The sequence below is a fragment of the Ambystoma mexicanum genome, chromosome 9 (assembly GCF_040938575.1).
Source record: "Ambystoma mexicanum isolate Mex_15411 chromosome 9, UKY_AmexF1_1, whole genome shotgun sequence".
Taxonomy (NCBI): domain Eukaryota; kingdom Metazoa; phylum Chordata; class Amphibia; order Caudata; family Ambystomatidae; genus Ambystoma; species Ambystoma mexicanum.
Window position 1 is genome coordinate 1,308,882,175 of NC_090931.1, and position 13,741 is coordinate 1,308,895,915.

The 13,741-nt window shown below is 45.0% G+C and overlaps 1 protein-coding gene across 1 annotated transcript in view; it reads left to right on the forward strand.

Annotated features, from left to right (window-relative positions):
- Positions 1 to 13,741, forward strand: part of ADCY5 (adenylate cyclase 5) — a 1,747,191-nt gene that overhangs the window by 1,306,104 nt on the left and 427,346 nt on the right. Inside the window, exon 8 of the mRNA XM_069616675.1 lies at positions 6,007 to 6,147. Within this exon, the coding sequence (XP_069472776.1) occupies positions 6,007 to 6,147 (141 nt within the window). The remainder of the gene's footprint in view (positions 1 to 6,006; positions 6,148 to 13,741) is intronic.

The window sequence follows — 13,741 nt, forward strand, 5'->3', positions numbered from 1 at the left end:
TCATAATAGGGCGGTAAGGGATTACCGGCACCGGTCTCCTTACCGGTGCCCGATATCCCTTACCGCCACACTCGGAATGAGGCCCAGTGTCTCTGATGTGTGCTAATGTTTGTGTTGGGTGTGTGGGTCAAATGAGGTTAGAGTGGGGTTGCGGTCGTGTGTACTGTTTATTTGTATCCATAAGGGGGTCTAGAGTTGTGGATGACTGTTCAGTGTGTTATTGTATTGTGATGTTGTACATTTATGTAGTGTCGCTGGATTTATGTACTATGTACAAGGGTATGTTTCCTCTAAGGTTACTTACATAGTCTCAGAGAATTGGTTGAGTGTGAGAATTAGATTAGATCTCAGTGTGTCTGTATGGCCTGGATAGCCCCTGGTCATGCATAGTGGTGTTGGTTATGTTGGAGGAGCAGGAAAGAGGAATTGGTTAGTACATCAGTTAGTTGACAGTGCTGTGAAGTGCATCTTTGGTTGTGGCTCGATGGCACCTTCCCCCGTTCTTGGTTGCGGTTCGTTGGAAAGCCCTGCCTCCTCTTCAAGCATGCAGGCTGACTTCCCGCATGGATTTGAGGGCAGTGGTTGGTTGTACCCAGTGTTTTACCAGTTACTTGGCCGGAATTAGGTGGTGCAGTTTGTTTGGCCTGTTGTGCCGTTGGTTGTTAAATGGGTGCACAGCTGGCATTATAATACATTTGAGGAAGTGGTGGTCTACCAGGCGACTCTAGTTATGTGGGTGAGTAATTGATAGCGTGATGCTTCCATTTAGTGTGTTACCTGTCTGGGCTTTACTGAGTCCATGTATTGCATGTGGGGTGTCCTTCCCTGGGTCTGTCTGTTGATTTGGTGGGCTACTCTTTGCCGATCTCTCCAGTTGTGGGGCATGACTGGCCGGCCACTTTTAAAATATGTTTCTGCCACTTGGTCAAACCAGGAAAAGAATATTCAAATCCATTAGCAGATATTGACCACCACCAATCAGCACAATTCTGTATCTGCCATTCATCTACCAACCTATGAGCATGTTCAGAGAACACTTTAATATGACCATGTTAAGCAAAAAGTGTTCTATTGAGCTTGATTTGAATCATCAGCAAAGGTTAAAACATTGATACAAATAGACATGTATACAACATTTTGTAATACACTGAAGCACACTTGGCACAAGACAGAAGCCTGTGGATCACACCACCCAAAGCTATGGAGGCTAATTACTACAACCCTAAACAACTTTACAACCAATTTCTAACTGGTGTGTGTGTTATTGCTAATTCCTTTCTGACGCAGTTACTAGGTAGCTGTGGGAAAGACACTGTATAGCATGCCTGGGCATAGTCCAAATATATTATATTCATACTATTTCCTAAATTGGTGTAACATTCTTGTCTTCTCGGAAGCGCTGAAATCATCTCCTTAATAACGGACTTCAGAATTTTTCCTTAAATAGAGCTTAGCTATTGTCAGGTAATGTTATGTTACCCAATATTTGTACTGCGCCCATCACCATTGTAGTGGTCTTACGGCACCTGGCCTTGTCGGAAAGGTGGCATATTGTGACCCTGCCCGGGTGTCGCTTAGTCTGTGGAAAGGAACGGGGGGTTTGGGGAGGAGCTGATGGCAAAGAAAACCTGTACAATAGGGTGGCCAATATCACAGAGGAAAAACAATGAATTATGATCAAGACATTTTTTCGAAATGCCATAAAGGGCTTATATAAAGTGTTCTTAAATAATTCACAATTGTTGAAAAATGATTCACGATCATTTTGTCAAATCAGAGCAAGAATCCTATAAGAAATACAAAAAAGTCGATCTCCTAGAAAGACTGTATGAGACAGGTGCCGCACTCTACACAGAGCAATCCCGAGAACTTATTTATCTGACATATGGAAATTGCAATAACGCTTTAAAAAATGTTCAAGTTGAATATTTGCAATTTGTTTAACAGTGAGTGTTGGTCATTCAATAAAGATAACGGGTAGATTATTCTCAGGAACATAAAATGTAATTTCGACAAAAATATTCCGAAATATAAAATTCATCCTTTGAAATACTGTAGAATATATCTATGAAAGTATATATCAACTAAGATGTTAGTTCAAGCATTTTTATAGTAAAGTGTTCTGTGGCTAGTTTTAATGCAGTTTTGAGTTCCTTATTATTGTCAAGTGGATTTACGAATTTGCAATGATGGGAAACGGATGTTATGTCAGTCTTAATTTTTGTTTGAAAATATCCTTATCAATATTTTGATCGTAATTTCATATTTGAGGAATGAGAGTTCTCCAACCTGTTGGAAGTGCTCCGACTGATGCTGGTGTTTCCTCTTAATGAGGTGAAGACTGCTCTCGGAGCGCAAGCCTCAATGAACGTCCAGGCCTGGGCTCTCTTCCTGCTTCTTCTCGATCTGTGGGACCTTTTCGTCAACGTCTTGATCCCTGCCTCAGTGATTGTTTTCAACTCAATTGACCATCTTGAAAAAGTCCCAATGAGTTGGACAGCCACAGTTATAATTCTGCTTTTCATGGAGGGGATAGGATGTCACCCCGAAAAAATGATCACTCTAGATCTAATTGTCTATCTCATCATACGAATATGGCATAGTCCTCTACAACAGAGCCCTTCTTTGGCTATCCACTACAAGTCTGGTCTCTTATATGCCATGTGGGTTTAGAAGGAGGCTGAGGACTTTCCACTAAGATAGCTCAGTGGGCTAAACACAGGCTGCTGCCATCTGCTTGTGAGCTGCAGTTTCGAATCCTTGCAAGGCCAACTCAGCCTTTCATCCTCCAAGGTTGATAAAGTGTGTACCAATTTCGATTGGGTAGTAAATGTCTATAAAATGATCTATGTAAAGCACTTTGGCTAAAAGCACTATATGAATGACAAGTTATCATTATTATTTTTACAGTTATGTAGCGCTTAAATGTACATCTCTCTCACTTCATCTGGCGTTTATAAATGCACCTCAGCCTTTGTGTAGACAGAGGTAAACACGGATAGGCGCTTGCTGGCCTGGGCTTACCCACCACCCGGCTATCATACATACTGGGGCTGTACACAGATGATACGCTGGGCCATGGGAAACGACGTGTGCCTTCCCCACGTATTGTGGGGTACACCAAGGCTGTGTCCTTATTTCCTTTTTTTTAAATGGGTATATTATCTTTGTGTTAACATTTCTGAACGGGGCAACCCCTAAAGTACCCCAGATCTGTGACTATTTTTCAGGGGAAAAACATGAGGAAAACAACTGGATTGTAGGAAGCGGAGCTGCAGAAAGGAAGGTTGGGCAGAGTTTAATTGGATGTAAAATTGGGGACAACGCCCGATAAAGGGCAAGTGGAGCAGCAATTCTAAAAATGACAAATGGCAAAAAAATGTCAGACATAGGGCCTCATTACGCGTTTGGAGGCAGCCATGGTGCTGTTAGCTCCATGGCTGCCTCCAAACCGGGCTCCATTACCGGGTTCCTTCAATGAGCAATAACCGGGTCATTCCAACATTGAAGGACCCGGTTATTCGTCCTTGAAGGAACCATTCCCCATTCCCGTTTGAGCCCCCATAGGGCTCAATGGGAATGGGGAGGGAGGTAATAACAGGCACATTACAAATGGCCCATTATTACCTCCCTCTTCCCCTCGCGGGACCCGGAAAAGATGTCTGGTTTTACCAGACGTCTGTTCCAGGTCCCGCAAAGGGAACCTCGTAATCGGCACTCACGTAATGAAGGGTGACGGTCCCGTACCGGCACCCTTCTTACGTGAGCGCCAGGGTCATAAGATTCCATAGCACGTGGTCCAGAGGTGCCTACCTATATCGATCACGCTGCATTGCTGTATTGATGGGCAGGACCCCCACTGTTCTGCAGCTATTGATTGGTATCTCTACATCTACATGCGGCCTTGTAGTGAGTGTGACAACTTCCATTGTGATGCAACAAAGCTGAAGGACAAAAAGGATCAAAAGAAGGGGTTTTTTGGGTACCACTTTGTCCCGAACTGAATATTATTATTATCTTGGCCCCCGTTTTGAAAAAATAGGCGGGCTGCTTATATAGCCAAATGGGTTATTGGATGACACAGAAAATAGAACCATCTTCAGATTCTCCGATAATCTGGGTATGCAACAATCCAAACCGTGCTAAAGTAATAAAATCAAGTCTATCTCAACGTGGCAGCTACTTGGAGGTGTGAGACTGGTTTTTCCCTTCCAGAGAGGGTCTAGTAGACATCCTTCATGCAATTTTCACTTTGAAAGTGCATATAAATTGAGAGATACATTTTTGGGGATCATACAACACGCAAACCTCGGGTACTGTAGGGGTATGGTGGTGGCCAACTGTAGAAGTGCCTTGTTGCCCACAATTCTAAGGTATTGTTTCGAGTGATATTATTCCCAAGATAGCCTGGCTGATGTATATCAAGGAGAACCTATTTGATCTGTGGGTAGGTGGTTGGCTCAACAATCTGGACCCTGTACTTGGAAATGCAAAGTTGACTGTGATGTGCTGTTCTAACGCTGCCTTAGCATCAGTATGTCAATGTGGCACTGCGGGAGCAGTGGCACACAAGCGCATTGGTGCGTGCTCTGGCATTTCCACCAGTTTGGGAGGCAGTCCATGGATGTGAGAGGGGCAGGGAGCAGAGCATGAAGGCATCATGCAGACTACACAGAGGAGCAGTCCCTGACCGCCTGCATGAGAGTAGATGAGAAGGCAGCAAGGCTGTGTGAGGACAATGAGCAGTGGCGTGGAGGGGGAAGTCCCCATAGAAGGCTGGTCTAGAGGGTTGAGAGCCCCCCAAAAAAGAGAACCTGCTTTCCACTTGACGTAACCTGCCAACAGAGTCATGGAGTGTGGGAACGAGAGCAGTGGGGGAAAAACGAGAACTAGAAAGGCGCTGATGGGAGTGAGGACTGACGAAGGAGAGGAGAGAGCAATTGACTACGTGGAACCCTGCGATATAGATATTAAAAACCTTATCAAACAAATGTGAGCCAAGTAAGGATGAAGGATCTACTGTGATAGGCTGTGTGCCCCTTCCCCTGATATCTGGCACTATGATATGATATGGCATTTATAACGCGCGTATACACAAGTGTTTCAAGGCGTGGAGTAGCTGATCTGGATAGGTCAATATAAATCCACGCTTCCTCTCACGAACCTAGCAACGAATGACTATTGCATTGACTGTGACCGAGTGTGTGATGGCGTGTCAATTGAAACGTTCAATCATTTTCAAGAGTTTTATCCTTGTTCACCTCTGCTAACAGACAATGGTCTTCGGCAGCGTAGTTTTGCTCTGTCCTACTCACTAAATGGCTATTGCACAGCCTCATTTTCTATCCTTTTAAAGGTTTAGTGGGGGTTCTAACTAAGAATTACGCTCAGCAAAAATCTATACAAGCAAAGGTTGGTAGCTCGCTTGAAGGCTATCTTTAAAGTTTGTTAAATAAATGAGCTAATTCTTTTGCTATTTTTTTGTATTGATTTTACATGTGTAACGCCCTTATTTAAACATTTCGCTGATCGTTGTTCAAAGTTGTGATTTATGTATTTATTAGAATACTTTTAGGAGTTTCATGACCAGAGCAAAACTTTAAATGAAAGAAATACTCGTTGACATATAAGTTGGTGTTCTGTTATTTGATTAGTGAGGGAGTCTCTAAAGTTTTACAAAACTCTGTCTAATTCCTTCAAGTATTGGGGGTCTAGTCTTGGAACATCTTCCCTAGCAAAGCTAGACTTGCACCCCCTGATTTATGCAGCACGGCTCTGCGAGGAGCGCCAGTTTCCCACCCTTTGATACCATATACTTAAAAAATAAAACGAAGAGATTGAAAGTGGACCAAAATATAAAACAAAAAGAAATCATGACTTTTATTTGCCGACTCCGTGCAGCGCGGTTGCTGCCACATTCTGTACCTTGTCGTCGAACAGTTCAGATATTCACACGGGGTTCATATTCCGAGAGATATTAATGTTCTCGATTTGTGTTACTTTTAGAAAGAAGAGAAGGCGATGATCGCAAAGATGAACAGACAGCGCACTAACTCCATGGGCCATAACCCCCCGCACTGGGGAGTGGATCGACCCTTTTACAACCATCTGAGCACAACCCAGGTCTCCAAGGAAATGAAGAGAATGGTAAGAGAGGGGGTTTCTGTGCTGTGTAGTTTGCTGCTCTTATTGTGTGGTGGAGGTTCTGCTATGGGAGTGAGGGCCCTGCATCTAGACTTTAACGTTTACATCCAGTGTTTGTGTATTTCTTTTTTCTGACCATAGCAGAGGACCCTTTTGAATTACTAAATCATTTATCAGTTCATACACTAGAAACAGGTGTGTCATTTGTGCCCTTTGCCATAAGACTCCAGCTGCAATAAGAGTTATATGGGAAATGCACATTGTAACACTAACAGTAGAGTGGTGGGGGGGAGTTTAGCAAGGGTCTATAAACATAACCTAGCAAAGGTGGTCCATACATCAGCGGTCCATCGGTGGGCATGAGTGAAGTAGTATGTGATATGGGGTCCAAAGTTGCCTGGGAAAGTCTATGTGCAGCACATCTTTTTAAAGGTGATCCAAGCAAAGGCTGTGTTGGCCAACTGAGAGCACGATCTCTTATACCTTGACGATGCATATCAGCCAAAACTGCAGAATGCATTGATGGTTGCGTAACTCCGATGGATGCGCCCAATATGCAGTCTAGTTTTCTTTCTCAATCTGAGAATGATTGCTAGTCCCGATTTATATTCGTTGTCAGATATATATATATATTATTCCTGGGTATGCAACATATTTGTCCATATGTAGCCCATACCAGAGCTCTCATGTTTTCTGTGGCCTTGCATGAGAAGGCAATCCCGTTCTGTTTTTTCCCTTAGGATTCTGGGGCTTTCTCACGCATGGGCCAGCATGGCCACAGGAAAATTAAGAGCTCTACCATATGGACCTGGGTTTCTGTATCTAGGACCCTTTTTGTATCTTTTCAAAGCGGTCCAGCATTACTTGTGACAAATTTATTTTAGAAAACAAGCATGCTTGCACAACTCATTGGCTTAAAATCATTTACTCAGAAAATCTATGAAGAGTAAAACGAGTGAAAAGGTTGAGATAGTGAAAGTATAAACGTTTACATATATTTGTCAATTTTATAATGCATGAACCCGACTCCCAAGGAGTATTTTAGCACCGAATAACATAGTCAAATACATCCATAAAAAAATGACGCTAAAGGAATTTTACGAAAAACCCAACATGCAGCAAAGCAGTTATTTCAAGATCAGGATAAATCAGAAGATCATTAGAACAGCAACAGAAAGTATTCCCTAAAGATCGACAACCAAAGCAATCACAGGTACAACCCAAGGTGTTGCCTGATCAATAAAGTATTAAACTCTGTCTGACAACTGTATAGCGTAGGACTTGGACGCAACTTAGACGCAAAGAGGGAGCGAAGGAATTCGATAGCGCTGGGGGGGTAAAGGGAGGAGCTCTATTTATTCTTTTTGTTATATTTGTACATGGAATCTCCAACCTGAAGCAGACCCGGTAAGTCCCCGCCCTCTGAACAACTCCCATGGTTCAGTGAATCGAGTTGATTTTTATGAACCTTTTGTTTTCTTTCTTTAATAGTTTGTGGGGGGGGGTTGGCTTTCCGTGTGTCAACAGCCGGGTGTTTTGGTACTGAGGAGTATGAACTACCCCCCTCCCTATGGCATTTGAACATTTGTACCACATTCCTGCTGTCAATGGCAGGTTGCCTCCCTCACTGGGGCAGTTCTTGGCTTTCAATGGCAAGCGATCTAGGGACCCCGTTGCTGCAGGGAGAGAGGACGATGCACCACCGACCCCCCCCCCTCCCGTGGGCCCTTTTTTAACCTCTCCCCTGAAGCAGGACCCAATTTTGTGATGGGGAGGTGGAGGTGGGAGGTGTATATTAATACGCAAACTTCCATACCACACCAACTTAAAGGAAGGCTGAGATAACCAAATTCTTTCTGCAAACTAACACAGAACCACCAGCATAGGCGGCAGGGAATTGCAACTGTGTGCTACGAACAAACGGGGATGGCCAACAACATAATAGAAGGACTTCACCCTCACCCAGCAGTTCAAGACCTATTCCTGCTCTGGCAACTGCAGAAATTAAATCTGATGCACCAAAAATTACGGTGCCACCCATCTTTCCAGCGCAACATTTGCATTAAATAATGTGGGCATATTTCTGTAAATACTAAGGTTCATAAACCCTTTTGTCTCCTTCTGCCTTGAGCTTCCAGAATGAAACTTTTCATAGCTATAACACGTGCAGATTAGGGTACAATATTCAGTTATTTTTTTTTTTGCATGACCTTATGGTTTCAATGAAATACTTTATGTAAAAACACAAAATGCAATCTTTAAAAGGCAGGCCTTGGTTTGTGGTTACCTGGCCCGCAGTTACAGAGTCCTCTCTGCCTTCCAAGGACAGTTTCACAAAATGCGTCCAGCATGGCTGTATAATGGAAGCTGCCAGCAGGTACATTAGAGAAGGGAGGGCATTGGGGTGAGGCCCGCTGAATGCCCATAATAAGCAGAATTTAAAAGCACTTCTTCTTGACCGAATGACGGCTTTTGCTCAGTGATAATGAAAAGTGTAGCGTTCCCATGGATTCAGACTCGCAAATCGTATTCGTTCATATGTCCCCGCCCTCGCCGTCTTACATGTCGAGCCAGCCAGCATTCTCACTCTATGCTGGTGTGCAAGGCGTGCGGACGCGTTATGCGTTCAACTCCTGGGGGGCTGCGCATTGCCAGTGCTAGGGAATGATTGGAGGTCACCACCCACATGACCCACGGCCGGCGCCAGCCATAAGCTTGCGAGGGCTAAAGCCCTCCCACTTGAGGCAACACTGAGCGCTCTGCTGTGACGCCATCCCAGGCTCAGGCGGCAACAAGCTGTCTGGTTTCTCACCTCGGAGAGCGGTTAAACTTAATTTTAAACTTCAAAAGTAAATACACCACTCTCCTAGTTGAGAAAATATTCGTTAACGTGACAGACGGCATCGGCAAATGTGCAGAGAGCAAAAACCTGCCCAGGAGATATCAATAGACCCCCCCCCCTGTGTGGACGCTAAAGGCTTAACTAACTGCTGGGCTCAGCTTTTAGTTGGCCCATGCCTCCAGTTGTAGCGTCCTCTTTCTTCACATTAAGGGAGGACACAGTCCTCTGTCCATGACGAGCACCTAGCCTCGGCATGGGAAGGCGGGGTTACCGCCAAAGTTTCGGCGGTTGCTGTTTGTGTAATAAAGAGATTACACGCACATCTGACGGCTCAGTGTTTTATTTGATAGAACCTCCTATCGTATTGTATTGTATCCTGCTAAGTATTCAACACTAGCGACAAGGTATTTCTTTGACAATCCAACGTGTGCAACATCAGAGGACATGTGTTCCAGTGTCCCAGTCTCCCGCGGTCTACACCGATCAATGGAGATCCTGTGAATTGTCCCGCTGTTGCGCATTGCAGTACCGGCAGCCTTGGGCACAGTCACGCTAAAGGGTCAACAGTGAGCGCATTAACACCCCCCTCTGCAAGATTCACCTTGCTACATTACCCCGCGGCATCCCTTGCTTTGAAGGACAGCCCATGTGCATGCTCCCATCTGAAAACGTATGACATTGAACTGCTGAAGCCACGCTGGCACATGCTTCGACATGCTCCCTAACCTACGTTATCACTCGTCTGCACTGTTACATGCTCCACGTGCCTCCAGAACTGAATATTTTCACTAGCACATGCTACACGTGCCTACAAGACTGCAAATGTTCCTTTTCATCACAACATCCCAGGGCGCATAGTGAACAACAGTGACAACATAGAGCACCATGTCAGGGGATGAGACCGTTGGCAGCTCCTCCTCACAAGCCTCCCCACCCCATGTGGACAGAATGGAAAGGGGTAATGAGTCACTGCAGTTACAGGCGGTTCCACACTTTGACATCACAGACACCAGCAGTTTAGCGCCACGATGGAAGCAATGGCTACAAGAACTCCAAATATACATTGATGCAACAGGGGTGATGGAAGAGTGTTGCCTCAGAGGAATACTACTACATTCATTGGGACCAGTAGTCCGTGACATTGTCCTCGAAATGCCACAAAGCACCACGACTACATTTGAAGGTATTATTGATGCCCTGAACAACTACTTCGCCCCACTGCACAACGTAGATTATGAGCGCCACATTTTTCATATGACCACGCAGCAAAAAGGGGAAACACTTGACAACTTTGTCATGAGACCCAGGAAAAGAGTGAAATATTGTGACTTTGAACATAACATGACTGAAGAAGCACTAAAGTCACAAACAATTGCTGGGAGCCAGTCGGCAGAATTTCATAAAAAACTGCTACAGGACCAGATCACTAGAAGAAATATTACAACTAGCCAGGGGGGCCATGGCTCTCTCCTTCCAAACCGAATCACTAGGAAACATCAAAATCATGCAAACATCATCCACTGCACTACTATGCCAGATCCAAACATTGGAACGAGACGGCAACAGAGAACAAAAGAAATACTACAGGTGTGGCTACAATTTCCCTCATGTGGGACTATGTCCGGCAGTTGGTCACACGTGCAACAAGTGTGGTGGTGAGACCCATTTCAAGTCAGTCTGCCAAAACATAAGGCACTACCAGAAAGCTACAAACTACAGTGGCCCAAGCAGGCGACGGGACAGCCCCCGCTCCAGACAGCTACCATCGTCAACAAGCAGAAATCAATGATCTCCGAGCAGGAGGGAAACCCCATGCATACCCAGAAAAACAAGGGACAGAAGAGATGACTCCAGAAGAAGGCGCTCCCCTGAAGTCGTAGAAAAGAGATCCACAAGACACAAAGTGCCCTACATTGAAGTCTCACCAAGACATAGAAATGCATCAGGTTCCTCCTCATCCAGCAGCGACTGGAAGCAAGGCTATGTATACGCCTTAGGCAACAAGAGAGCAACAGAATATAACCTAACACTATTATTGAAACTCAACAGCAGCCCCCGAGAATTTCTGATTGACACCAGGGAAACCGTAAATGTAGTCAACAAAGCAACATACCGAGGACTCAAATACAAGAAAATGCTCCAACCAGCAGATATTGACATTTATCCGTATGGAGCAAACACACCACTAAAATGTAAAGGTATGGTCAAGGCCACCTGTGCATACAAGGAAAAGATAGCAAAAATACTAATATTCGGAATAGAAGGAGAGGGACCTGGTGGCAGCATCCTCAGTTCAAGTCTGCTATACAGATGGGCCTTGTACACATCATGTACCAAATAATGACAACATATACTAGAAGCATATACCACAAGCCCAAAAGATATGATGCAAACACTCATCCCAGCTCTATTCAAAGGACTTGGCTGCCTCAAAGGAAAACAAGTCAAATTGCACATCAATCGTTACGTCAAGCCTGTGGCCCAACATTACAGAGGAATACCCCTGACTATCCAGAAGCAAGTCGAGGACAAAATACAAGCTCTCCTGAATCAGGACATCATAGAGCATGCAATTGTCCCACGCCCTGGTCATCCCCTATTGTGCCAGTCCCAAAGAAGGAAAACAGGACTAGCATCCACATCTGCGTGGACATGTAGGTGCCAAACACGGCCATTGAGAGAGAGAGGCACACGTCACCGAGAATGACGGACATGATGCACCTACTACATGGAGCAAACATCTTCTCAAAATTAGACCTCAATAAAGGCTATCATCAGCCTGAGCTACATCCCGAATCCCAATACATGACCACATTCTCTACCCATGCGGGTTTATTTTACTATAAGCGACTCAGCTTTGGGTTGTTGTCGGCCACAGAAACTTTCCACAATGAGATACACCAAGCAATAAAACATATTCAACAATGTCTCAATTATAGCAATGACAATCTAGTATTTGTCGCCACCCAGGAATCTCATGACAATGCATTACGGTGCGTGTGCATGGCATTGGAAGAGGCAAATCTAACCCTGAATGTTGACAAATGCAAACTCAACAAGTCAACACTCAAATTCTTTTTCTCGCCAGACGGCCTCGAACCTGACCCGGAAAAAGTTCAAGCACTCATAGAAGTTCCCACGCCACAATCCGTGGCAGCTATCCGTTCTTTCCTGGGTATGGCTAGTTAGTCTACCAGATACATACAGGCCTTTGCATCAGTCAGCACCACTAAGACATCTTACAGGAAAGGGACAAGAATTTGCGTTGTCAAATGACTGTGAGGATGCCTTTCAGGAAATAAAATGTCAAATCGCATCGGCCTCGTGCATGGTGTACTATGATGCAAACCTGGAAACAGAACTGACTGTTGATGTGAGTCTAGTCGGTTTAGGGGCAATCCTGCACAAATCAAGCCAGGCTCTCCCTCTTCAGAATCGCTCCGCATTGTAGCATATGCCAGTCACAGCCTACCGCCGGCAGAGTTTGCATACTCACAGCCAGAAAAAGAGAGTTTGGAGGTAGTGTGGGCCTGTGAACACTACCAGCTATTTCTTTATGGACAAAACTTCACCATCATCACTGACTATCATGCCCTCACGACCATATACAAAAGCCTACAGCAAAAAGGCCTCCACAAATTGCCAGGTGGGGACTCTGCCTCCAAGAATATTCCTTAAAAATACTGCACAGATGCAGGAAAGAAAACAACCCGGCCGATTTCCTGTCAAGATACCCTGTGCCCGCAAAAGATGAATCACAATCTTGCAAGGCAGATCAATATGCGAATTATCTCATCGACAACACACTGCCTAAGTCACTCACCATCCCTGAACTACTCCACAAACTACACAAGGACCGAGCCCTCGCCAGAGTGACGAGAAGAGTCCTTTCCTACAGATGGCATGATGCAAAGCAAATGGAACTGGCCTGGTCAGAACAAGAACTGAAACATCTACGAACATTCACCCTTCTGAAGCATTGGCTGTCACTGTCCGCAAAAGGCCTGCTACTAAAGGAAGACCAGATAGTGATTCCACACACACTACAGGACTGAGTCATTGACATTGCTCACACTGGACACAGGGGAATAGTCTCCACTAAACGACTACTGTGAACAAAAGTGTGGTTTCCTCAAATGGACGTGGAAGTAACCCTGGGAAAGTGCACAATATGCAAGGCAATTGCTCCCCACACATTCCCAGAACCCCTACAAATGACAGCCATGCCGGCTAAAGTATGGAGTGAAGTGACAGTCGACATGTTTGGACCCTTTCCCAATGGCAAGGTTGTATTAGTAATCATGGACGAGATGTCACGGTTTCCAGCGGTGCATTTGATATGCTCCATGGCAGTGCATGCTGTCGTTCCAGCTCTAGCCAAATCCTTCACTGACTATGGCATACCAACAACAGTAAAGTCGGACAATGGTCCACCATTCAGCGGACAAGACTTCAGAATGTTTGCAGAACACCTGGGATTTCAACACAGAAAGATCATCCCGCTATGACCAGAGGTGAACGGCACCGTATAACGCTTCATCGCACATCTAAAGCGCATCCTACAAATATGTCACTTCACCAGAGGATCACCCCTCACAGCTCTACGGGAGTGTTCCCGAATCGTCAGAACCAACATCCCGCCCTCCAGCACGAACAAAACAACTGCTGACACAGAACTGAGGGCAAGAGAAAAAGACAGAGAGAGCACAGAAAAAAAGAAGACACACGCAGATACAAGGAGAAGGGCAAAAGACC